Source organism: Ambystoma mexicanum, chromosome 8, assembly GCF_040938575.1.
Source record: "Ambystoma mexicanum isolate Mex_15411 chromosome 8, UKY_AmexF1_1, whole genome shotgun sequence".
NCBI classification, from domain to species: Eukaryota; Metazoa; Chordata; class Amphibia; order Caudata; family Ambystomatidae; genus Ambystoma; species Ambystoma mexicanum.
The window spans coordinates 1,693,732,996-1,693,759,880 of NC_090929.1; the positions used below are offsets into that span (position 1 = coordinate 1,693,732,996).

General features: G+C 45.2%; 1 protein-coding gene across 2 annotated transcripts in view; it reads left to right on the plus strand.

Annotated features, from left to right (window-relative positions):
- LOC138473832 (deleted in malignant brain tumors 1 protein-like) overlaps nucleotides 1-26,885 on the plus strand; it is a 238,034-nt gene that overhangs the window by 129,286 nt on the left and 81,863 nt on the right. For both annotated transcript variants that reach the window (XM_069612217.1, XM_069612218.1), the window contains exon 5: nucleotides 3,757-3,932. In XM_069612217.1, coding sequence (XP_069468318.1) covers nucleotides 3,757-3,932 — 176 coding nt within the window. The remainder of the gene's footprint in view (nucleotides 1-3,756; nucleotides 3,933-26,885) is intronic.

The window sequence follows — 26,885 nt, forward strand, 5'->3', positions numbered from 1 at the left end:
GTACATGGTCCCCGGCGGGGGATGATGGAAGCCTCCAGCCGTGTGGAGGCTCAGAGTGGGGATGGCCCCGCTCTGAGTCTCCACACGGCAGGAGGCTGCCATCGTCCCCCTCCGGGGACAAAGGATAGAAGGTAAGTGGGGTGGGGAGGAAAGGGAGGTAGGAGGAGGGAGGGAGGGGGAAAAAAAAGCCAAAGCTTTACCTGAGTCCCCGGCGGGGGGCGAAAGCAGCCTCTCAGTCGTGGGACAAAGGCCCTGGAATCCTGACAGAGGGATTCCCGGCCTGGTAATGACTCGGCGAGGGCCAATCAGAATGGGTCTTTCATTCTGATTGCGCCCTCGCCAGGTACTAATTTAGGGAAATCACAGAGAAAGGGCTGGCAAAGTTCAATGAAGGCTTGAGGGATGGAGGGTCCATGGTGAAAGTGAAATGGGGGATACCATGTCTCACCTAAGGACGTCCTCTCCCCACTCCCCAAGTCTCCTCCACCCAGGTGATCCCCAAGGTTGGAATCCAATAGAGATGGTCTTTCCCTGGCCACCTGAGAAGACGATACTGGGGGAAAAGAAGTGAGGACGCCCTCAGGTTCCTCACAGAATCTAACGAAGAATCAGGAAATAAAATGCTGCAGAGCTGAGCACTGAGAGAAATAAAAGAATGTTAGCAGAGAGATGCAGCGACGTGCAATGGTTCTGTACAGCAGCATCATCCTCAGGAATGTTAGCAGAGAGATGCAGCGACGTGCAGTGGTTCTGTACAGCAACATCATCCTCAGGAATGTTAGCAGAGAAATGCAGCGACGTGCAATGGTTCTGTACAGCAACATCATCCTCAGGAATGTTAGCAGAGAGATGCAGCGACGTGCAATGGTTCTGTACAGCAACATCATCCTCAGGAATGTTAGCAGAGAGATGCAGCGACGTGCAATGGTTCTGTACAGAAGCATCATCCTCAGGAATGTTAGCAGAGAGATGCAGCGACGTGCTGCAGTGGTTCTGTACAGAAGCATCATCCTCAGGAATGTTAGCAGAGAGATGCAGTGACGTGCAGTGGTTCTGTACAGCAGCATCATCCTCAGGAATGTTAGCAGAGAGATGCAGCGACGTGCTGCAGTGGTTCTGTACAGAAGCATCATCCTCAGGAATGTTAGCAGAGAGATGCAGTGACGTGCAGTGGTTCTGTACAGCAGCATCATCCTCAGGAATGTTAGCAGAGAGATGCAGCGACGTGCAGTGGTTCTGTACAGCAGCATCATCCTCAGGAATGTTAGCAGGGAGATGCAGCGATGTGCAGTGGTTCTGTACAGCAGCATCATCCTCAGGAATATTAGCAGAGAGATGCAGCGACGTGCAGTGGTTCTGTACAGCAGCATCATACTCAGGAATGTTAGCAGAGAGATGCAGCGACGTGCAGTGGTTCTGTACAGCAGCATCATCCTCAGGAATGTTAGCAGAGAGATGCAGCGACGTGCAGTGGTTCTGTACAGCAGCATCATCCTCAGGAATGTTAGCAGAGAGATGCAGCGACGTGCAGTGGTTCTGTACAGCAGCATCATCCTCAGGAATGTTAGCAGAGAGATGCAGCGACGTGCAATGGTTCTGTACAGCAGCATCATCCTCAGGAATGTTAGCAGAGAGATGCAGCGACGTGCTGCAGTGGTTCTGTACAGAAGCATCATCCTCAGGAATGTTAGCAGAGAGATGCAGCGACGTGCAGTGGTTCTGTACAGCAGCATCATCCTCAGGAATGTTAGCAGAGAGATGCAGCAACGTGCAGTGGTTCTGTACAGCAGCATCATCCTCAGGAATGTTAGCAGAGAGATGCAGCGACGTGCAGTGGTTCTGTACAGCAGCATCATCCTCAGGAATGTTAGCAGAGAGATGCAGCGACGTGCAGTGGCTCTGTACAGCAGCATCATCCTCAGGAATGTTAGCAGAGAGATGCAGCGACGTGCAGTGGTTCTGTACAGCAGCATCATCCTCAGGAATGTTAGCAGAGAGATGCAGCGACGTGCAGTGGTTCTGTACAGCAGCATCATCCTCAGGAATGTTAGCAGAGAGATGCAGCGACGTGCAATGGTTCTGTACAGCAGCATCATCCTCAGGAATGTTACCAGAGAGATGCAGTGACGTGCAATAGCATCATCCTTTTCCATAAAAGAGGGGCTGGTAGAGCTGGCCACTGGCACTGACTGCAACTCCCACTCTAAGGAACATGTTCATCAACATCAACATGCCATGACTATGTAAAGATCCAAGGGGAAGTGTGTATAGATTTATGTGGGCCAGGCATCGACAGTCAGGTGTAGGAATGTACACTTATACTTGGCATATGTGATATAACAGACTAGTGTCTGGTAAAGATGATGTCCACATCCTGCCCTGAGGTGCCCTGAAAATGTCTTGCTTCTGACTTTCTCAGTCCCTTTCATATATTTTCAGTGTCTCACTGATATGTGGTTGGCTGCTTTAGTAAAATCCAGAAGTGAGGTTTATTGAACTGCAAGCTACCACTGAACGGGGGGGTGGGGTATCAGCAGGGATTGTTTCCTAATGCTGCCGTAGAAGTAGAGTTACTGTTGAAGTAGAGTTACTGTTGAAGTTCAGTGTACATCCCATGAAAGGAGCGCAGATGTACTACAAAACAACATAACTGTGTTACCACTTCCTTGTATCATCCGCAGAGCAACAGACGGCAGGAATAGACCAAACTCACAGTGAATGGGCAGTGACGAGTGAACAGGATGTGATTGGGGTTTTGTCGGAAATGCGTTGCGCCAAGTGCATTACCCCGCAGTGTTATTGGCAATGCTCCAATGTTTCAGCGCTAGGAAGGCATGTAGAGGCACATGTTCTGCATGGATCAAGACTATGACGGGGATAGTCATGGTGTTGACAATGAACTGGTGAAGGTAAATGTACTCTAAGCACAGGTCCATATTAAGCTCTTTCATGATTTCCCGCTCGGTAAGGAACATACATTTGGGGGGAATGTTGCAAGTGGCTGAATACCTGGCTGAGTGATAGAAAGGAAATGTAAGGTTAAGTCCAGTTGTGGGATTTGTAGTAATTCCGTCACATTATATGATGGGAAGTGGTGAAATACACGACTGCAAGATGTGAGAATGTAACTTCTGAAGGTGATGAGTAGCTGATTGGAAGCAAATCAGGCACAGTGGGTCCACCAGATGATGCATATGGTGGGGTGGTGATTCAGGAGGTGCAGCTTAATGTGACTACGTACAGCAGCAGCACCTTGCGTCCGGCCAGAATGAAGACGTAGAGATAGATGTACCATAGGGTAGACATGTGATTGCAGAGCTCACAGCACATAGTGAACATGCACATAGCAAGGGTGCCTAGCTGCTCTCAAGAGCTGTGTGCTGAATATCTTGTAATGCATCTGTGAAGACCATTTCATATTAAAGGTCATATTATGTGTATCAATGGGGCATGCGCTGTGCTGGAATCCGAGCCTGCGTATGGGGCTTGTGGACCTTTGGTGGGAGAGTGAGATTGTGGAGCATGTAGGGTGCAAAATTCAATGTGCGCAGATGGGAGATCCATAGGGGAGTTGTAATAGAGCAGCCAGAGCGCTGCCCTGCCCTCAATAGTGGTGTTGCTATGTTATGGGTGTGCAGTTTCTTTGCTGACCTGCAGCAGTGGCGTAGCCTGACTTTCCCGAGAGTGCTCGAGGTGCCGTTTCGACAGGATTATCACAGATGTGTATGAACGTGTTATATTGCTCTTTCTTCCTAGGCGATCTCTCCTGCTCACCAGACTCAATGCGCATCACAATTAACATCAACATCCTACTGTCCTTGGGCTACTCTGCAGGAGACATCTTCTTGAATGACCGAGACTGTCGCCCCCAGATCACAACAACTGACATCATCTTCAACTTCTCGTACAGAGAGTGTGGGTCCATCACCAAGGTGAGACTGCCCTGGCAGCAGGGAGCAGATACTGTAAGGGGGCCAGTTGCAAGTGCTTCTATGATCAGGTGGATGTGCTGGTACGGTTCCTGGAGCGTAAAATTCAATGATGACAGCCTCCTCTGGGATTCAGACAAATCACTTCAGGGAGATACTTTAAGATCTATTTATGAAGGAGGAAGCTGGCTATAGTGGCACCAAGAGATAATACAGCTGACCAAGAAAATTGCGACTAATTCTGGTCTACGGCAGGGTTGCATACTGGTGCCTTGCTTGTTTAATCTGTATGTATCTGTCATCGATGAGTGAGCAACTTTTATTTCACCAAAACTAGTTGATTTTAAAATTAGATGGTTGGCGTATGCTGATGACTTTCTTCTTTTCGATAATACTCAAAATGTTTAATAGAGGCTGATTAATGCTTTTAATAACCATGCCTCTGAAAACCGTCTCAAAATTAATCCAGTTAAAACTAAAGTCTTTGCAATACGAGCTACTAAAAAAAACTGCTAACCATACTTGGTTCTCCCATGATGTCAAACTGGAAACCATAGGTAATTTAGTGTATCTGGGTTTCCCCATAATTTCCAAGTCCAGCAAATGATACATATGGACATTTCTTCTGCTACGTACTGGAAGGCCAGATGGCGAAGATACATGCTACATATGGGAAATTCTCTGTTGAATCGTCAATTAGGTTTTATGAATGTAAAGCAAATCCCAACACTATCCATGGAATTGAGGATTTACAACCTTGATAAAGTGGATATGTAGGAGGCCAGGATTTCAAGGAGGGTACTGAAGCTCACAGTGTGTGTCACGGCCTCGGTGACTCGTTTCGAGTTGGGCATCATTGCTAAATGGAGATATTTCTTTTTTTATAGAAGGATTTTGGAACTCCTTAATAACCCTTTTTTTGGTGACTTCAAACACTTGTCGAATTGACCTTTGGAGAAGGTATTTTCAAGTTACACAAAGATGTGTCAGAATATCATAACCGAGACGGTTGTAACGTCTGATATCTCGGGTCAGAATCCGATTAAAGTCAAATTAGCGGTTTTTAGCAAGGATTGGGTCGACACCTGTGAAAAGACCCATAAATACGTTCTCTTTTCCCAGCTAAAAAAATGAACATTTAAAAAAGTGGCACTTCAGCCCTTTGCTTGAAAAGATCACCTCAGATTTAGATTGAATTTATTACTGACAAGAGACATTTTAACCTTTGTTTGTGATAATATTAATGAAATAGAGACATTAAGCCACTTACTGATGAAATGCCCTGTTTTATTTAGTCTTCATATGATGCCCTTTAATGAGTTTGTCCCTAGACCAGATGTTATTGGTGCAGATCATGTGTGGCAGTGGATTTTAAGTGGTAGTTCTGTGTCACTGATTATAGTGGTAATATGATTTTTGTCTAAGTTAAAACGTATTTAGTATATGTCGCATAGTTATTTATTGGTTGTCGATTGTTTTGTTTTGTGGTGAATCATTGATTGTAACCTTTCTCCTTGTTCTATTCTTCTTTTTTTAAAAGGTTGATGATATATTAACCAAATACAATAAAATATTTTCTTTTAAATTAAAATTAAAATACTGCATCAAGTCAGAGACCTAGCACTGCACTATGCCATCAGCATGGGCTACTGTACCCAACAGGGTGTAGTCTGTGCCCGATAGGCACACCGGATGTAGATCTTTGCGTCATATGGGAAGCAGGACAACCCATCTACCCTGGCACAGTATGCCCACCATTGATCAACCATTGATCATTGACCAGAAACCATCCCAATTGTTGAGATTACTTAATTTCAATGTATTTCAGATTCCTCCTTTAAACATAACAAGAACATATATAACACCATACAAAACATACATTACATAATCAAAACAGTCTAAAAAAAGAAGGCACTGTGCTGACCCCACAGTAGCCTAGCTTCTTTAGGTAAACATGGAAAGTGCAGCATTTACTGCAATGTGTTTTTCAATGCCCCCAATATCACAGATGCATTGACCTTCAAATTTAGCATCCTAGCTGCACCTAGTACTTATCCCCAGCCTGAATTTTTTGGGTGTAAACCCAATAACTATTATTAGGAGACAGTAATATCGAGGTCTGGTTGTTCAAGGTAACATGTGGACTTTGAGGTGTGTAGTCATAAGTAGGTTTATTTGGAGGCCTGGAATACAGGTGGAGTATTCCAGGTAGGTACAACGGGTACGTTTGGAGGAGCCAGAGAACCGGCAATCCCACACACACAGGAAAGGTAGATCTAACTCCCTGTACTGACTGACTAGGAACACAGACACCAACACTCCACAGCATTGCTCACTTGGTCACACACCCAACCTTCCATCCAGAGCAAGAGAGACTGACATATACTACAGAGACCGCATTTTAGCTTAACAAACGAGGTTAAAGAAGTCATTTTGGAGGCTGTAGCTCAGTCCTGCAGCTGCCATTCATGGGGGCTTCAATTTCTTTCATGATGTCCACGCAGATACCCACCCTGTTTTTCAAGAGAGTGCATGTGGAGGGGCCATAAACTTGCATTTGCTCCCTGGAAGTTTTAAAACCTAAAAACAACCTTGCCCTTGGTTGCCCTTTAAATCTGCCAAGATAGTCCCCTAATCACCAGCAAAGGTCTGGCATGCATGATCTAAAGGCGTATCCTAAGATTGCGTGTCAACCGGGCGTGAACCCTAGTATCCAGGTATCAATGACATGTGTGTGTCCGTCAGCATCCCTAGGACTGAGTTTAGTAACTAGTTCTGCAGCAACTCTGGATCATTATGTCTCCAGATGTCTTCTCTATGCAGCACAGGAAGATATCCCTTCAATTCTACAGACCTTGGTAAACTTCCACATCCCATGCTCCCTTTTTTCCAAAGATCATGGCCCGGTTGCCACAGCGCTTTGCCAGCAGGTTGACCTGTGTTCTGTTTAGGCTCCAAATTGAAGTGCAGGCACGTTTACCAAAACGAAGAGCAGATCTCGGTCTAGGCAAAGGGCCCAAAAGTAGTTCCTAGCATCAACCATACCAGAGAGTAAATCAAGGGGCATTATATCCAACAGGCCACTGTCATTGGTGTACATCAATGATCAATGACCCGTTCTTAGGGCCAGTTATATTGATAATTGAATCAATAATTGAATTGATGACATGCGGGGAGGAGCGACTGCCAGTCAGCACTTCGTGAAATATATAACTTTAGCAAAACGTTTACTTGGTTTTATGGCCTCTAAACCAAAAATGATCTTCTCTGTTGGGGCGGCTGTAATCCTGAGCTCGTTCTAGTTCAGTTTGAATTTTAAGGGCGGACCCTAGAAAATATAGCAGCACTAGCTGTACCCGGCATATCATATGCCGATCGAGTGGCCTCTCTCCCACTCTGTCTCACTCGCTCTCTCTGGTGTTTCTGTCTCTGTTTTATTCTCGAAGTCGCTGGCTCTTTTTATATGGGTAGGAGTCGCGTTGTTGTGTACGCATTTCCTAAAACCAACCTAGCTGTTGCTGAAAGTATGACTGCAAGAAAAAAAAACAGATGTATTTATTTTCATTTATTCTGACATTTATAGAGTGCTCCGAACCCGGAGGCAACTGGGTGCTATTTTACATTGGATTGGTGGTTACAGTGGTTACATACATAGGTAGCTTACGTAGGAGAAGAGAGTGCAGTTGGTTACAGACATAATTGGTACTAAAGTAAGTAGTTTACATGAACATAAAGACTACAGTTGGTTTCATGCATAGGCGGTCATTTACAAGGTACTTAGTTGAGGCAGTTACCAAGTGCAGAGATAATTGTATGTTTTCAATTCCTTTGAATTTCTTGGTAAAAGAGCCAGGTTTTGAGGCTTTTGCGGAAGAACCAGAAGGACGGATATAATCTTAGCGGTAGGGACAGGACGTTCCATTGTTTGGCTGCAATCACAGGGAAACTGCTACCTCCGGCTTTCTGTCACCTGTATCTGGGGATGGCGAGAAGGTGCGAGTATGCAGACCGCGTAGGTCTGTTAGATTCGTCCCTGAATATTTGTCTGGATAGATAAGTCAGGCACTATTTGATTAGCATTTGTGGGTCAGCGATAGTGTTTTGAACATGATGTGTTCTCGGACCGGGTACCAATGGATATTTCGTCTAGCTGTGGAGATGTGGTGTTTATTTGCAATGTTAAGTGCAGCTCTTACGGCATTGTTCTGGATGATTTGTAGTTTGTTTATATTGCAGGAATTGGAGCCTGCAAAGAGGAAGATACAACAATCAATCCTGGATAGGGTGAGGGCTCTGGTAAGTGTGATGCAGTTGTTAGTAGTCAACAATGGCCTGCAGGGGTTGATCAGTTTAGCGATGTATGCTGCAGCCGATGCAATTGCATTTACCTGTCTTGTTAGGGAGAGCGTAGAGTCTAGGTATTCTCCTAGGGGTTTTACCTCTTTGGCCACAGTGATAATGTTTCTGTCGATACTAAAGGATTTGTAGGAGTCAGATAGTTTGTTTAGCCGAGATTGTGTGCCAATAAGGAGCAGTTCCGTTTTCTCATCATTTAGGCAAAGCTCATGTTGTGCCATCCAGGCCTGAATGGTTGGTATATTTCGCTCAGTACGTTGGAGTCAGTGTCATAGTTGCCAGTGATGGATAGGAGGATTCGGATATCATCTGCATAGTTGGTGTTGGTGACATCCAATTTGTCTAGGAGGTCAAAAGGTGGGTTGGTGAAGATATTGTAAAATGTTGGTGAGACACACAAGCATTGAGGCACTCCACAGGTGACTGGGGATGGGGTGGGGCTGCCGTGGCAGTGGAAAACACCCTCATTGTGCGGTTGGACAAGGAAGACCCTATACACATTATGGCTTTGGTCGAGAAGTGGGCAACTAAGGCAAGGTGTTGGCAGAGTGTTCTGTGATTTACCAAGTCAAAGGCTGCTGAGAGGTCAAGTTAGAGGAGGATGGCCAGTTTGCCCTTGTCTTTAATTTCATCCTTTTGGATTTTTAAATCCAGAAGGGCGGTTTCCATTCCTTGACCAGGTGGAAGCTTAATTGGCGTAGGCCAAGGAGGTTGTGGGTTTCCAAGTACTTTTGTATTCACAGATAGGCCAATCTATCAAGTATTTTGAGGAGGAATGGTACAGTTGTGATAGGGCGGTAGTTGATGGGAACGTTGGCATCTAGTGTGGGTTTTTTGAGGTCTGGGAGTATCCAAGCTTCTTTTAGGTTCTCTGGTACAATGGCAGTTGAGAAAGAGTTATTGATAAGCACAGTGATAAAGAGGGCAAGCTCTTCGGCACAGTCTTTTATGAAAGAGGTTGGACATATTTCTCCTTGGCATCTGGAGGGTTTGAAACCTTTGATCATTTTGGTGGTTTCAATGGTTGTGAACAGTGTAAATTCAAACTAGGGAATGGTGATAGGGAGTGCGGACTGCTGGTTTAGGGGCTGGTCGGCTGGCGCAAGTTTAGTTTTCTTTGCAGTGATTTTGGTTTGGAGTAGGGAGATTTTGCAGAGGAGGGCGTTTTGGATGTTCCAATACCAGGGGATGTCTTTAATGCAGTTAACTGGGGAGGGAGCTGGCATTTCGAGTTTGCGTAATATGGCGAAGAGATCTCTCGTTCCTGAGTTTTCTTTTTCAATTCTCTCATTGTATGTGCACCTTTGGATTGAAGAATGGTTTGTTCGTATTTTCTGGATAAGGCAGCAAAGTGCTGTTTGTTCTCATCTGAGGCTATTTTTTTCCAGGCATTCTCGGCAGTTCTTTTTGAGGAGCGTAGGGCTTTGAGACTAGGGGTGTACCAAGTGTGGGCTATTGGTTTGGGTTTACGGTTGCCCAGAGGTGCTACTTTGTTAATGACTTCTAGGAGAGTTTGATTGTATAACGTGACCATAGTTGTAGGATCAGAGTTGGTATGTGCATAGGCTGTTAGAAGCTGTAGCAGGGGGAGTAGGTTGTCTGGAGTGATGTTGCATGAGTTTCTTGAGAGGGAGGCTGAGGCTGGTAGAGTCGTGACATGAGATTGTGCTAGATCGTTAATGGAGAATGAGATGGCATTATAGTCTCACCAGGGGCAAGGATTGTTAGCTTATTGATGTTGCAGTTGAGAAATGCTAGCCAATCTAGCATGCAGCCTTTATCATGAGTAGGGTTTGAAATTCGGTGGGAGAAGTCTTGGACTTCAATAGTGTTGGCGAGTGCATGTGCCTGGGAATCGGAAGGGTCATTGAAATCTAGGTTGACGTCTCCCAAAAGGATGATTTTGGAAGAGGGCTTGGTTGAGAGGAGTTGCCCAATGTCTTCCTCGAAGGAAAGCATAGGGCCTGGCGGTCTGTCGATTAAGTGGATCAGGATGGTGTCTGTAGCTGATAGAGATTTTGATAGAAAGCAGTTAGCCTGACAGGATAATTTGGTTAGGGATTTCTCTAATGTGTAGGAGATTGTTGGATAACATGAGGATGGTGGTTTTTTTTGTGTGCAAACACAATTATCAAAAAAAAAAGGCACAAACAATTATTTAAATGCACAAACTTTGTAAACTGCCTCTTTTTAAAAATGTAAAATAATAATTTCTGATGATCACTTCTGGTAAATATATTAGTCAAAATATACGGGATACAGTACCCCCTGCCACATGCTATAAGTATGTTGCAAATCACAGAGGATCACGTGACCAAATAGAGGGACGAGGCAGAGTTCCTTTATAAAGTAATAGAACTCTGAGGTGACTTGTAAATATCCTTTTTACTTACCCAAGGTTTTTTTTTATTCTGTATAATACATGCCCACACACTGTCATCTCCTTTTCTACCTGGCCTGTACTGACTCTCTTGTAAGGGATATGCTATTTGCTGTTCCACAATTCATGTATAATGTGTTTTCATTTGAAAAAGCTAAAATGCAGCTTATAAATGTGTTGCAGAAAAACATGTTGTGCTTTAAAATAAGTAAAAACATGGTGAGTCTTGCTCACATGTGTCACACTCCAGAAGTGCACAAATTAAACACTCTATCTACCATAAACAGGGCCTTATCAATTAATGCCTGTAATATATCACAGAAAACTATTTTACAAGCACTGAATTAGTGCAGCAGAGACAGCTGGAGTTCTGCTGTGTGCTGCCTCAAGCAGCAGGCATTGTGAACACACAACTGATGCATAATAACTGATTACGGAGTAGTTGTGATGTCATTTTCTTGTTACAGGTCAGTTGTGATGTCACAACTAGCATGTAATAATAATATTGTTGCCAGGCTTTTATACGCTTATTGCAGGCTGACATGTATTGATTAAGATGTTACCATTGTCTTACTGGGGAAGGACATTATCAAAATGTAGAACAACCATATCTATTTTTTTCCCTTAGAAGGGTTATTATTCTGTCGATCGTGGACCTTCAGGAAAGATTCATAGAAGATAGATCAGAAGAAACATTGATTGGTAATTGTAATTGGTTATTTATAACGCACTTACTACCCAGAGGTTTCTAAGCGCGGACCGGGGATCGAAGCTGTGTTGCTCCATGCCATCTTGTTTCCAAGGCGAGCATGTGGCCTCTGAGTTATCCTCCCGGGACAAAGGATGGTTCAGTGATTGCAGATCATGAAAGATATCCAATTTACCAGGTGTGCTGGTAAGGGCCATGCCAACATCAGCCACGCCGTTAGTGAAGCAAGACCCTTGGGAAGTTTGCAGGTAAAGAAAAGAGTACAAAGAGAGGCGATGGGTTTCCAACTGCACAACACAAGTATAGAGGGCTTTATCTATAGCTATTAATTGGAGGTTACTCTGAGGACATTTTATAGAACTGTTGTATCACTCTGGGAGGAAAGGATACAAGACCCAAACCTACTGTAGGAAAGCCTTGTCTTCATTAAGGAGGTGTTGCCCAGCTAGGAGGAGAAGTTATTGTTTTTGGTCATAAAGAAGCCACCCCTTAAGAAAATGTGTTCATTTTCATTTGCCGACTCAAATCCACCTCAGATTATTTACGCAAATCAGAGGCCATTGCCGACGGTTGCCACTAGGGTCCATCTGCTGAGCAGAAGCCACCCGCCATAGGCGGGGAGCTAGAAGATGTTGCAGATGCAATAATTATTCTGAGTGAGGTGACATTCATGAATATGGTGCCAGGACAGAGGTCAGCAAGTGAGATTACTTCTACAACTCAGAAGGCGGTGCTGAATGAACCCATGTTTGAGGGAGGTGTGGAATGGCACACTGGCGGGCTGGACCAGATAACACTTGATTTACACCTCCAGAAGATGATTTACAGAAATAAACATTCCTATAAAAGAGTATTAACAAAGCTGTTTGCTGAGATATAAAGTGCAAAAGGGAGTTGTTTTAATGTATAATTTTTCTTTTTTTTAATGAAAAAATGTATATAAAATATTCAGAATAATAGACACAAGCAGAGATAACAACAGTTGAAATTCTGAGCGAGAAAAAAAACACACACCTCTCCCACCATCCTCATTCCTGTACATATCCAGACCCAACTAAGAGAAACACAATTAATGAACCTCGATCCTACCCACCAGTCAACCCAGATCTAAGTCTAAATATGTCCCCCAGATATCTTCAAAAACCTTGCTTTTCTTGTGCTGCCTTAGTATAACCCCCCCAATGAGGGATGAAGCGCACATCTCCTGGAGCCAAGCTGATCTATTGGGATATGTGGGGCTCTTCCACTCCCGCAGTATCTGGATATGTGGGGCTCTTCCACTCCTGCAGTACCTGGATATGTGGGGCTCTTCCACTCCCGCAGTATCGGGATATGTGGGGCTATTCCGCTACTGCAGTATCTGGATATGTGGGGCTCTTCCACTCCCGCAGTACCTGGATATGAGGGGCTCTTCCACTCCCGCAGTATCTGGATATATGGGGCTATTCCACTACCGCAGTATCTGGATATGTGGGGCTCTTCCACTCCCGCAGTACCTGGATATGTGGGGCTCTTCCACTCCCGTAGTATCTGGATATGTGGGGCTCTTCCACTCTTGTAGTATCTGGATATGTGGCGCTGTTCCACTCTTGCAGTATCGTGATATGTGGGGCTCTTCAACTCTCGCAGTATCTGGATATTTGGGGCTCTTGCACTCCCGCAGTATCGGGATATGTGGGGCTCTTCCACTCCCGCAGTATCTGGATACGTGGCGCTCTTCCACTCCGGTAGTATCGTGATATGCGGGGCTCATTCACTCTCGCAGTATCTCGATATTTGGGGCTCTTGCACTCCCGCAGTATCGGGATATGTGGGGCTCTTCCACTCCCGCAGTATCTGGATATGTGGCGCTCTTCCACTCCGGTAGTATCGTGATATGTGGGGCTCTTACACTCCCGCAGTATCTGGATATTTTGGGTTCTTACACTCCCGCAGTATCTGGATAGTTGGGCCTCTTCCACTTCCACAGTATGACCTTCCTCGCGACGAATGAAGCCCTAAAATGCAAAGTCTTCTATGGTTAAGAAAAATCGTCCAGCAAAGTATCCGCACCTAAAATCAGTCTTATTCTGTTTATTCTGCACATTTTTTTTTTTTTTAGATAAAGTGAGAGGCAAGGGCATTGCAAAGAGCCTGAGAGGTAAGAGGAGGGGTAGAGACTGCAGCAGGGTTGCCAGCTCCTTGCAGATTTTAAAGAGTGCGGCCGAGTTGTTAGATGCCGCAGAGACATGGGCTTGAATGTGGACTCTCTTCTTGGTAGGGACAGAGAGTCGGTGTTGCCTTTGGAGTAGGCGACAGGCCAGTTTGTCAGAGGATGAGCGGGAATCCCTCCATTCTTTCTCAGCTGCCCTACACTTACGTTTAAGTGTAGCTAGGTCAGAGTCATACCAGGAATTGCACTTGGCTTTGGACTTTGGGCAGATCCTCATGACAGGGGCAAGAGCATCTAGAGTATCAGAAATAGAAAAGTATAGAAAAACGACAGGCCTGTGTCAGGGTGTGAGTCAGCCAGAGGTTGGGGGGGGGGGAGAGGAGAGAGTAGGTGGCAGCGAAAGCTTCAACTGACACATGCTTTATGGACCGGATGTCCAAGAAGGTAGGTGGCAATCTTGGGGTAGGCTTGGCTTAGGGGGAAGGGAGAGAGAGATGAGAGGAGAGGAGCCAGTGGTCACTCCAAGAGAGTGGAGTGGACAGAGCGATAGAGAGGGGGAGGCCAGAGGAGATCAAGTGTGTGTCCTGCAGAGTGTGTTGGGCCAGAGTGGAGGCTAGTGAGGGAGAGGGAATCGCAGAGGTTGCAAAAGAGAAAAGCTGAGGGACAGGGAGAATCAAGGTGGATGTTGAGGTCACCAAGGAGGAGGAGTTGAGTAGTTGAGGCCAGGAGAGAGTAGGAGAGGTCAGCCCACTCAGAGAGAAAAGAGGTGATTTTTGACCAGGGGGCCGGTAGAGAGTAGCAACAGTGAGAGAGTGGCTAGGAGAGATTGAGAGCCTGCATACAAGGCATTCGAAAGAGGAGTAAATCTGAGTGGGGATGATAGTGACAGGAATACACTCAGAAAAGATCAGGGCTACATCCCCTCTCAGCCGGGTGGATCTGGGTGCGGTGAGGATCTTGTAGCCATCAGAGAGGAGAGTGTCAAAGCTTGTGACAGAGCTGGCCGTGAACCATGTCTCAGTAAGAGGACATCAAGGTCCAGTTCTTCAAGGAGGTGATGGATGTCAAAAGAGTGTTTGACAGCAGAGCGAGAGTTGAGAGTGGCAAGATGAAGAAGGTTGGCAGCCTTAAAGACCTTCCGGGGAGGTGTGTAAATCAGAGGTACGCCCTGTGAAGGCCTGGCAGGAGCACAAAGTGGGGAAGAGGAGGAGGAGGGATGAGTGGGCCAGGGAGCCATGGAGTGGGAGGAGGGGACAGCCGGAGATGATAGGAAGTGATGAGGCGAGGGAACCGCCTATTGAAGAGGAGGAGGCTGGCCTGAGGATCTTGGACCATGACAGTGCCATTTAGGTAGACATTAAGGATGACTTTGGAGGAGTCGAAGGAATCCATGAGGACTTCCCAGCAAGTGGCACCATTAATGGGAGAGAGGAAGACAGGACAGAGCACAGAGATCATATGAAGGATCCATACAGCCCGCAAGGGGACGACAAAGACGATGTCGGTGAGGGTCTGTCTGGAAGAGGCGCTGGAATAGGTATCAGAGATAGGGAGACCTGGGTTGGAGGCCAAGATATCCTTTTTAAACTTCTTCTTTCCAGCCTCAGTGAGAAAGGAAGGATAGTTGATAGAGAAGCAGTTTGAATAGATGGGAGAAACAGAAAGCACCATGGGTGGAAAGAGAGAGAAGGCAGAGGGAAGAGTATGCAAGTACAATGGAATGGAACAGTCACTGGGCTAGCATGTTACAATCAATGGCCAAAGTTAAATACAAAATATCCCCAAGTTTGACTTTCAAGTTAAATGCAAAATACCCCCAAGTTTGACTTTCAAGTTAAATGCAAAATACCCCCAAGTTTGACAAGTTCAATGCAAAATACCCCCAGGTTTCACTTTCAAGTTAAATACAAAATACACCCAAGTTGTTGCTCACATCAGAGGAATCTTGAGGTAGGACAATGTGAAAGGTATTTAAGGTATGTGTTTTTTTAATAAATAAAGAGGGATCCCCATTGTGATCCCTATCAAATTAATTCTATTGTCTGTGTCGATTGGTAATCTAAAAACTCAGGGTGTAGCCCATCTCCGGTTAACAGCGATTTTGATTTTGTGAGGTGCAGCACTCCTCCCTACCCATTGGTCCTGGAAGTGGGGGTGGTGGAGTCCATGGGGACTGTCCCTGGTCTGGGGTGAGGAAGGTGTACACCTTTACCCAGACCTGGGCCGGAAAACAGTGGCTAGACATAAAAGTGACCTCTCTTCATGACACGTAATGGTGAACTGAACTTGGAAAGAGTCTCTCCGACTCTGGGTCAAAGTAAAGCAAAACCATAGAGATGGAGACACTCTTTTTCCAAGTTCAGCTCACCATGATGAGTCATGGCAAGAGGTGGAACTTGGAGAGGGTAGCCTTGTACAGGAGAGGAAATCTTGGTCAGGGAGAGACGTTCAGCGGTGAACCAACTCAGTGAAACAAGACCTTCAGCAGGAACACCTGTGAGACTCTGTAGGAGACAGGCCCAGACAGGCATCAGCTCGGAGAACCCAGAACTACCTGTGGGAGAACTGTTCCTTGAAGAAGACACTCTGGGGAATTGCAAGCGCTACACAGAAGAAACAGCAGCAGAAGACCACCCAAGAACCCATTCCCAGATGAGAGAAGGTTGCCAGGGAAATGCCATTACTTTGCTATGAACACTGTTCCTGTTAAAAGCGGTATTTGTGTAAAGGGGGAGGTTTGTGGTACCATCAGGTCAGGCACTTGAATGCGATTATGCATGTGGGTGGTGCCACCCACGAGGTGCAGCAGACCGTGCACTCAGAATAGGCATAGAATAGGGCAAACAGATGAAGAGAGCGGCAGGCAAGGGGGCACCACCTGTTGTTTTGCTCTCGGCATAGCTCCCAGCTGATGGCACCACAAGTTGTCACTGACAAAAGACAGATACACTGTCAGAGAGTGCATCTTGGTCCCTGCTCATGTTGCTACTATGTGCTTGAGCATTACACCTTTTATTCACGTCACCATGTGACATGTCTTAATATGTATGCCTTAAAGGGACTCAATACGCTAGCTTATTCTCTCGCCCACGACTACTGCGCAGTTTTAAAACTGTTAATAACATCAACATTTTGTAAAGACGAATTTAGAATTGTGCATATCAAAACGGCAAGTTGGTGAGAGAAGGAGGCCATACACCACACAAGGATGGCCCATGTGGCCCTTTGGTCAAAACACAGTCTCTCTGGGGAAGAGACCAAGGGCACGGTGGAACCCCACTGTATTAGGAGGTTTGCAGCATTGCCAGAAACACTATACTGATCCTGGAAATGATCCTCCTTTTGCTGTAATCAGACAAAGGGAGTCATAATGTGTTAGCAGTTAATACAGCTGTAATTCTGCGCCGGGATGAGCAGCGGAATTACCGCTGTATTGTACTGCGGGTTGCCTCGGAGCTCACCAATAACACAGATAAAACCAAAGTCCTTTTCTTTCCCTCCAACTCTCTTCCCCCTTCCTCTCCTCCCCCTTTCATTCACTTCCCTCCCTCCAATCTCCCTATGCCTCCCCAAGCTTGTAATTTAGGCGTTCTCTTTGACTCCTCTGTCTCCTCACCCAGCACATTTCACTCACCTCTCGCACTTGCCGATACCACCTCTACAATATTCGCAAAATCCGTCCCTCCCTCACTTTCTACGCTACCAATCTCCTAATCTCCTCTCTCATCTTTTCTCACCTCTTATATTGCTCTTCTCTACCCTTTGGACTACCAGCACTCATCTTGCCCCCCTTAAATCCATCTACCACTCTGCTGTTCGTACCCTTTGTCTCCTCACCTCCCATGACTCCATCTCTACTTCGCTCTCTTACCTTGGCTGGCTACCATTTCACTCACAGCTAAACTTTTACTTTCTCTGCCTTCTCTTCAAATCCCTCCATGGTCTTGCTCCTCCTTATCTCTCCTCCCTTCTCTCCTTCTACTGCCCCTCCCGTTTCCTTCATTCCACTGACCACTTCCTTCTCACTGTACATCCATCCCCCTGTGCTTCCTCCCGTTTCGCTCCTTCCAACTCCTTGCACCCCTGAACTGGAACCCACACCCTCTCACAATCCGCTCCACCACGACCCTCCCCTCATTCCACACTTCCCTTAAATCCCTCCTCCTCCATTCTCCTCGTTGAAACCTCCTCCTCTGCCCTCTCTGCTTCCCCTCGCCCCTCATTCTTCCCCTTGATTTTATCTCTCGCTTCTCCTACCCTCATCTCTCTCCCTTCAATCCCCTCTTCCAACTCTTCACCACCCCTCACCCCACCTAATCCTACTCCCCTATTCCCCCTCTCCTTCAGTTAAGTGCTCTTTTCACTGTTTTATCGAATGATTCATGATGCAATTTTGCTTCCTCTGTTACATTGTTGATGTTGTTATGTATTATGTTGTTCTACTGTACAGCCCCTTGGTGTAAAGCCCTCTATAAATCAATCAATCAATCAACAAATTACAAAAGTAATCCAAAAAGGAGCGTACACCAATCAAGAAGTAACACTATTTATTCTGGGTCCAGTCACAGCTGGGAAAGCAAGATTCATACAGAATGCGGAACAGAGCTGCATGAAGGGCAGTGTCAAAGAAACACCCCAAAAACAAAAGCTTGTGTAATCATCCAAACTAATTTGCACCAAAACATATTGCAAAATTAGGATAGTCCTACATGTGAAGCTGATTGGCTGAACTACGTCATTCCCCTATAGTGGGACATACATTACACTGAAATGATTGAGTCCTGCAAAACTTGCCACACCACCTCTGTCCTCCTCTGTGACGTCACAGTCCGACCCACAATTCCCACATCATATTGCCAAAACATTGAGACATTTAAGATGGTGAGCGGATCTTTATTCATCTGCCACTGGTCATCTCCATCCGTTTCTCATGGGAGCACAACCGATCATGACACTGCAAGAGCCTTGACCCATTGACAAGATAGCGTTTTAATGTTGCATCTTAGGAACTCTTCAAACTACTGCCCAGGCTGAGATGTGCAAAGGGGCAATTTGAAACTGCCATAGGACATTTTGAAACTGTTGGCAGACCAGTTTCATAAACTAATATGCTGAATTATAGAACGATTGTGCATTCACTGCCTTCCCCCAGCACCCATGAGCTTTGCTTCCTGACCTCAAAAGTATCAAAGGCTGTTAATTTCTTACTGTATGCTCCTGGGAACGTGTAGTTTGCAATGTGCTGCCAGCCACTGCATGGCAATTCCCTTCCCTGCTCACCAGAGTTTATTCCACCTGCTTGCTCTGTCCGTATCCTTTGATTTGTCTGATGGGATATATAGGCAAGCGATCTTGTAATTTCTGTGCAGTACTTATGAAACTCTTCCCCCAATATGTTAGAAGAAGAGTTAGCATCAGAAATGGTACATGTCGGGTAGATTGGCGCATGCATTCTCTTGCCAATAACAATTTCATGAGCAGTCAAATGGTGATCTCCTCCAGGCGAGTTTTGCAAAGCAAAGCAAAGCAAGTGGTAAGCAGTACAACCATGTCTTATCAAGCGTCATTGTTATCTTAGCCAAGTGCTCTTTTAGTAGACCATTCATTCTCTCAGCCTTACCATTGGCCTGTGGTTGGTAAATGCTTGTGCTGTATTCCCAGAAGGGCAGTTATTTCCGCAATCAAATCATTAGCAAAATGCTGAACATTGCCAGAGCTAATTTTGTCTGGTATCCCCCACCTCGGAAATACCTCCCTCACCAAAAATGTTGCTGCTCAACGGGAATCATTATGGGCACAGGGACCAGCCTCAAGCCAATGTGAAAATGGACATACAACAGTAAGCATGTATCTATAAGAGGTACATCTATCTTGCATATCGACTACATCGATATGCAAGTGCTGCGGTAATGTTCCTTGTACCACTCTCGAAATGTGACCAGATCAGAACTTTTGACAAATTATGCAATTGTCCACAAATTCAGTCACACATTCATGTACATTTGTCACAAACCAATCCTCACTTATCCCTGCAGCCACATGCTCTTTTGATACGTAGTAGTGAAGCTGCTCCAGGGCCACATACAAGAACTTTTTTGGCATTACCACCTTGCTAGTGCTGTCCTGCCACCAAATGAAATCTGTCAGAGATAGAGAGCACCCCCTTTTCTTTCAAAGCTCTTTTTCATCATTTGGTGCTTCTCCCTGTAATTCTATTTTCTGCACTACTGGTGTTGCATTAAAGCCCTCTGGCAGTGCATTTCTTTCTTTAGTTGTTTTCATCAATGCTATAAGTGGTATTTTCTCCTTCTCGACAGGGAACAGCACGTGTCCCTTCTGGCAAAAATGCTGCTTCTTTTGCTTATCTGTCTCCTCTTTCGTTACCCAATTAAATCAAATCTTGCTCCCCCTGTATGGGCCTTGCACTTGATTATTACCAATTCTACTGGGAGTGGTAGCATTTCCAATAATTTACTCAAACGTTGCGTATGTTGTACCTGTGATCCATCACTTTTCCTGAACCCTCTCCTTTCCTACTTTGCTAGTCCTGAATATACTGTATATGTTACATACGCAGAATCCAAAACGATATTCACTGAATGTCCTTCTGACATGTTTAGTGCCCCAATTAATGCCACAAATTCTGCAGCTTGTGCGGAGTAGTGTGCTGGCAGTCACGTTTGTGAAAAAACTGTGAACTCCCCTTCCTTGTGTATTCCTTGTTTGTATCCTACTACTGCTGAACCTGAATGCCTCTGTCCTGAATATGGGTCGATACGCGAGGACCCGTCAATAAAGATCATGTCCCACCTTTAATTACTTCTTTTACTGGGGCGTTCCCTTTGTTCCTGTCCATGCATGCCATGCAATCATGTGTATAGTCTCCTTCCTCTATTGGATCGGCAATGAATTCTGTTGGGTTTACCATATTGCATCTTACAATTTCTATTACAGGGCTAGTCAGTATAATTTCATAACCTGATGCTCTCGGAGTTGTCAATGTTGAGTGGGACCTTTCTCGTAGTGCAAACAATGTATGTTCAGCCGATTTTCTTTTTTTTTTTACTGGGAATCCCATTATTATTGTTGATGCCTTCTCAATTGGGAATGCACCGGCAGCAAGTGCCTGCTCACAAGGAAAGTGTCCCTGCATCACTGAGTCTAGTGACCCACTGCAATATGCCAGTGGCTTATGTCCCTGTCTCTTTTTATGTGTCAGTATGGCTGTCGTTACTTTACTGTCTCAGTGAAATCAAATGAAACTCCCATTATCTTAATGTGCACTGTTCCCACCCCCTTCAGTAGTCCAACGCCATGGGGTCCCTTGGTCCATAGATTCTTTGGAACTTTTTCCAAATCTTCCAAATCTTCCTGCATGTATTTGGTCTCTTTTTTCACCAATTGTGTCATCTGGGGCATTGCACTTTCCTTAATCTGTACTGGACTCAACTGAAACACTATCCCACCTTCCTTTTTATATTTTGTGACAAAGAACTAAGTGTCTGTTACTCAGTGTTAGAGTGGGATCGCTACACAGTATTGATCGCCAACCCATGTTATCTTCAACTGTAGCAACCAGTATAACCTTATCATTTGTCCCTACTACTTCCACTAGGTATAGCAGTGTGTGTGTGCCTAGTGCAATGTTTGAAGAGCACTATGGTCTGAATATAAATTCATTTGACAGTCAAAAGACCTATCCTTGTATCTCTGGGACCCATCCTAGCAGCACTTGCACTCTGTACTCTGTACAAGAACATCTATGTGTGCATGAGCATTCCTCTCAATGTGCATGTATCAGTACTGCCACCCTAGCTGGGTACATGCCAGGTGCAGTGGACAAACAAGGGGGGTTCTGGGAGTTTGTTATGCTCACCTGGTCTCGGCGGAGGCATTGGGGCACGGTCACAGCCCTCCCTGAATCTCCCCCTTCAGGCCTCTCCCTCAGTAGAAAAGCTGTGAGCGGTGGAACGTGGTGCTACTGATCCTGCATAGAGATAAGAGTGTGTGAGTGCGCCAATCTGTGATTTTTGTACCTCTCGAACCCTTCACCCCAAAGTCCTGTTTCTGTGAGCATACGCCAGCCCATAAAGCTCACCTGTGAATTATGGAAGATAAGCTCTCTGTCCTGCTACATCTGGCAGGGGCCCATCAAATGGGATCTAGTTCCTTCACTGATCCCTGATAAGAATTAGTCCAGTCCAGCTGCAACTATGCTTCTCCTCATGATTGGTAAGTCTTTCTGAGCTCTTGTGATGCTGTTAATGTTTTTATATGTTGCTCCTATTTATGCCCGCAATAATGTCTATCTTCTGTTTTCTTCCCTTAGATGGAAATGCGGCCTCAGTGCAGCTGTGAGACGCGAGACACGGCCGGATGTAAAATGGATGCTACTGCAATGTTCGACAGCAGGTAAGTGTTGTTTAAGGAAAAGCATGAAGTATGGAAAAGCTCAACCTTAAACTGACAGTTTTTTTGGTGTCTAACCTTGTCTTCTGTTTTTCCTTGCAGGCGCTGCTGTCGACGATGGAGCGTGTCGTGCTGCGGTGCCAAGATGAAGATTTTGGTGTTCCGGAAAGTGTAAAGATGAATACTTGGTTTGCCGGAGAGATGTACAAGTAAGAACAGCTTCCCCCAGTTGGTAAGTATACTGGCAGGGAGTAAGATGTCCAGGAAGCAGGATCTTCAAAGGTAAGTCTGACCTCAGGCGACGGTGAGCATTACGCTGCTTGCAAGTGCAGAATAACATGAAGCGTCTGTCTTGAGGATTGAGGCAGCTTATATAGCTGAGATCATGGGCACGCCCATTAGGGCCAGCTTACAAGCCACACCCTGCCACTCCTAGAGAGTGAGCATGTGTGAAGGCAATCCATTAGCAGCCACACCCAAGAATACACTTGGGGCTGCCTAATGGATGGAATGTTCAAGGTTAATGCATCCTGCTTAATGGATGGAATGTTCAAGGTTAATGCATCTGAAGTGCTATGTCCATAATAAAAGCTTTTTGGTGTTAAATGGATGTTCTTGTTTACTTTTGTTCATGAGCCTGGCGCCAAAGGCACCAGGACAGTGTCCACTCAGGTCTCCTGTGCATGCGACCCCTGCATGCCTGTGCCCCTGACTTCATGACCATGACAGTTTCCCTACTACCGGCCTATATCCCGGGCTAGAGTCTTTAGCTCACCATCCTTTTACAGAACAGAAATGTCCACTACATATCAGTCTTTGTCCTGCCCTAGGGCAGTCCAGCACCGAAATGCCTGGCAAATTCTCATCTGAACAAGAGTATCAACAGCAACCCCAGACACGTGTTTTGGCCTGGTTGGGCCTCGTCAGTGAGGAGGAGCTTTGCCTCTCTAAGAACAGTGAGCAAGGGTTCCACATCTGGGCACCATCCCTTTCTCTGAAAATGAAATTGTGGCGTTCAGTGTGTGTACAAATCTCTTCCTAATATGTTAATAGGTGTGTCTTCTATATACAATAATGGTGTATACAATAATGGTGCTACAATGTGTTGCGTCCCTTTTGTCAGTGGTCAATCTTTTGTTAGAGGAACCACTTGGATAGTCCCCAAAAAGCCTTCTGTGTCCAATTTCTTGTTGGATAATGGAAACCCCCGCCCCCTTCTTTTGTCTTCAGTTACAGCTAGGACAGTACACACTTGTACACCCCTATGGGGAAAACTTATTGATTGAAGATGTGAATGAATTTTCACCCATCATTGCGACCCTAGTGAAATGGGGCACCTCATTCTGTCCCAATATTGTCACCTTCTCTTGTGCGTGTGTGTCTGCGCTGGTGCCTGCAGTACGCTTACGGTATCTTGCGATCCAGCTATCATTCCCCTCTGGGCTGATATTTGTCCCTGTGCTGGTATGAACTGTGTTTATGTAGGCTGCTGTTGTATCTGTTGCTGCGGTATCATCTGCGTTTGTTGAGGTTGTGTGGATGTCTGCATGTATTGCTGTAGTGAGGAACAATGGGCTAATACCCTCTTTTTTGTTTTGGGAGGCCTGACTCATGAGGGTTAAATATATTCAAACAAAGCAAAAAGGTGAGTCAATGCTACCCCTCCCTTTTGTGGCTGCACTCCTCCTTGCTGTCCTGTTTGTTGCATGAGTGGGCATGTTTGGGCATAGTGACCAAAATTTCCACAAACAAAACACTGTCCTCCAAACCGGGGCACTGCACCCCTATATCCAAATCCCCTTCCCCTTGGATAATATCCCTTTCCTGTCTGATATTGTCCTATGTACTGGTTTACTCCTCCTGCATATCCAAATCCAGACTATTGTGCAATTATAAATACAGGCTGCTGTTGCATCTGTTGTGCTCCCAATAGTGGTGGGTTATATTGTGCTTATATATATCCACCTTGCTGTGCTACAGCTGTTACTAGAGGCCCCCCCCATTGGGCCGGTGGAACACACTAACTAGTCCCTTGAGCACTGTCCCTTCCATGTTTATTTTGGCCAGTTTTTTCAGCGTAGGTTTATTTTCTGCTTTTACTGCTTTGTCTACTGCATCCTTGTCTTTTTCCTGTTTTCTTTTACAATAATGTATGATAGTCGCCTGTATGTCAGGCCATCCTTTTGCTTCTATCCCTATTACATTTTCTCTGGGGGGCCCCCTTACTAGAATGTGATAGAGCAAAGGTGTTTTATCGTACCATGACTGTTTATTCTCGTGTCTACATTTCTTGTATTGATTGTATGGTTACTAGTCATTCCATCGAAGATTTACCATCAAACATAAAATGCATTGAAAGTTATCCAACGAAAAATGTTCCATCGAATTGCCATACATTAAGTTCAAAGTGTTTATGCATCGAAACCCTTTTATCGAATAGGGTTTTGTTATATAAACAATTTACATTTTTTGCATGGAAATTTGATGAAACATGCTTAATGTTATAACGTTACAGGGAGCTGTCCAGTGCTGAAATGTATAATTTTATCACTGGACAGCTCCCTGTAACTTGTGGTATTTATTGTTTATTGGGGGGGTCCCCTTCAACCCCGAAGGGTCCTCCTCCTAACACACCCCGACCCCCATTTTAAAAATGTAACCCTTGTCCAGTGCTGAAATCTTTAATATATTTCATCAAGACAGCTCCCTGTAACTTGTGGTATTTATTGTTTATTGGGGGGACCCCCCCAAACTACCCCTCAACCCCCAGGGGTCCTCCCCCTATCTCCATCCAGACCCCATTTAAAAAAAGTAACCCTTTCCTTGTCCCATTGAATTTCCAACCCAAACATACATATATTTTAAAGGTATGTTTGAGTTGGAAATCCATCGTAATTAATTCAATGAATATGCTTTTCGATGGAAAAGCATTTCAATGAATGAATTTCGATGGATAATGATTCGATGGAAATATTTTCGATGGAAAGACTGCATACCGATTATATGTATTCTGCACGGTCCTCATCTGGCTTCATTTTGTGTGCTAATATTGATCCCATATCTGACATATATGGACACAGCTCTCTCAGAGCTTTCTACACGTGTGCTCGGTAATTAAGGTGCCCCGTCATGTATGTTGGTGTTTCGTTGCTGCCAAATCTTAACAATTTGTTCCCCTACCAAGACTGCCAATAAACTCTTAATGTCCCCTATGGGCAGCGGGATCCCTGCTGACTCCTTCTTGAATACATATATCCACTTGCTGGCCCCTTGCCATTAGTGAAGTTAAACTGTAGACCAAATTATCCATATCCATTGTATTCCAGGGCACGTAATGTACTTCCCCATTTGCCTTCTATAGAAGGGGCAACTGATTTCATGCTCTTGGTTTATCCCTCCCCCGCCATCTTTTCGCTACTGCCATCTTTGCTTTCCGGCTTTGAAGCCAATTTCGCCTATTCCCTATTTGTTGCTCTCGTTCCTCTTCTTCCTCTTCTTTTCGCCCCCTTCATCCAACTACACTTGGTAAGTTGCAAGGGTCTAATTCGTCATCCTGTCATTTTCACTGCTGTCCTACCAGTCGAATGCAGTATTATTACCTTCTGTCGTGTCTGGCTCACCCTCTTCCATGTCCTGTCCCCAGTCATCAATTTTAAATTGTATACGTCCTGCTATCCATCCCTGCTGGCCCTCTCCTTTTCCCTGTTCCGTCCCTTTTTTCTCTATCTCCCTCACCATTACCTTTTCTGCTTCTCTAAACATTGAGTCCAGTTGCTGTTGTGTGCTTTCCTTAATGTCCGCTAAATATCTTGTATTCCCTTTTGATGTCTTATCCTTCGAATGAGGTTGTGGCTCTGCCTAATTTTTCTTTGCCTTCTCCTTGTCTGGAGATGGCCGCCTAGGATTTGTATATCCAGTAGCCGGCTTTAATAATAGAAGTGATCCATAGGGAGGGAGTGGAGAACTAGCTTTCTCCTCTTCCCCTTCTCCCTTCTTTTTCTCTGCTTTAGTTTCTTTTAGAGTACTTGTTTCTCCCCCTTCTCTTCTTGACTCCTCTAACTCTCAAAACACTTTTACCCCTTCCTCACTCACCTACTCTTATACTTACCGTCTTACTCTTACGCCCTATTTTTTTCACACAGTGACCTTCTCCACAGGCCTGTCCTGTTAATTTCAGTTAATACACTAACGGCCCTCTCCACAGGCCCGCCACCTTAACAACCATGCCCTATGTTAATGTGCCTAGGGTTTGGTTGCTCCTCCCTCCGTTCAACCGCGCCCTCTGCACGTGCTATACAGCTTCTCCGATATTTACATATTAGTTTGGCTCTTGCCCTTCCGTGACTTCCACTGCCACTATAAACATAAAACACAATAACTTCACTTTATCACAACAAACTACTACTGTTTCAACAAAACACTGATGCATATGCCTCATCTCATCCCCACAACTTTAATACTCCTTAACCCATAAGTAAAAATTACACGACTATACCAATTGCCTGAACTACGCGCAACTCTCATCTAACAAGGTCTGCCACTTACTATGCAACCCTCTGCTCTAACGTAGATGTTCCACCAACCACTCACACTCTATCGAGTAAGTGATACGATATGATATGGTATTTATAACACACTTATAGACAAGTGTTTCAAGGCGCAACGAGGTAAGGGATGGGGAACAGAGGGAAGACAACGACAACGATCTTACTAGGCCAGGTGTCATTGAAATCGTGCATGTGATAAAGTGGACCAAAAATCTACAACTACTACAGCCATTCAATCTCCACCGCTTGAGGGTGAGTCCTATACACCAGAAAAATTATCCCTCCCCCCTGCACGTTCACGCACGGATACACTCACGTATCGTTCTTCGGAGATTCTTGAGTCTTCTTGACCCCAAAGTCTTCCTTTAACCACTTAACTGCCATCGGTATTTCCCCCCAGTGC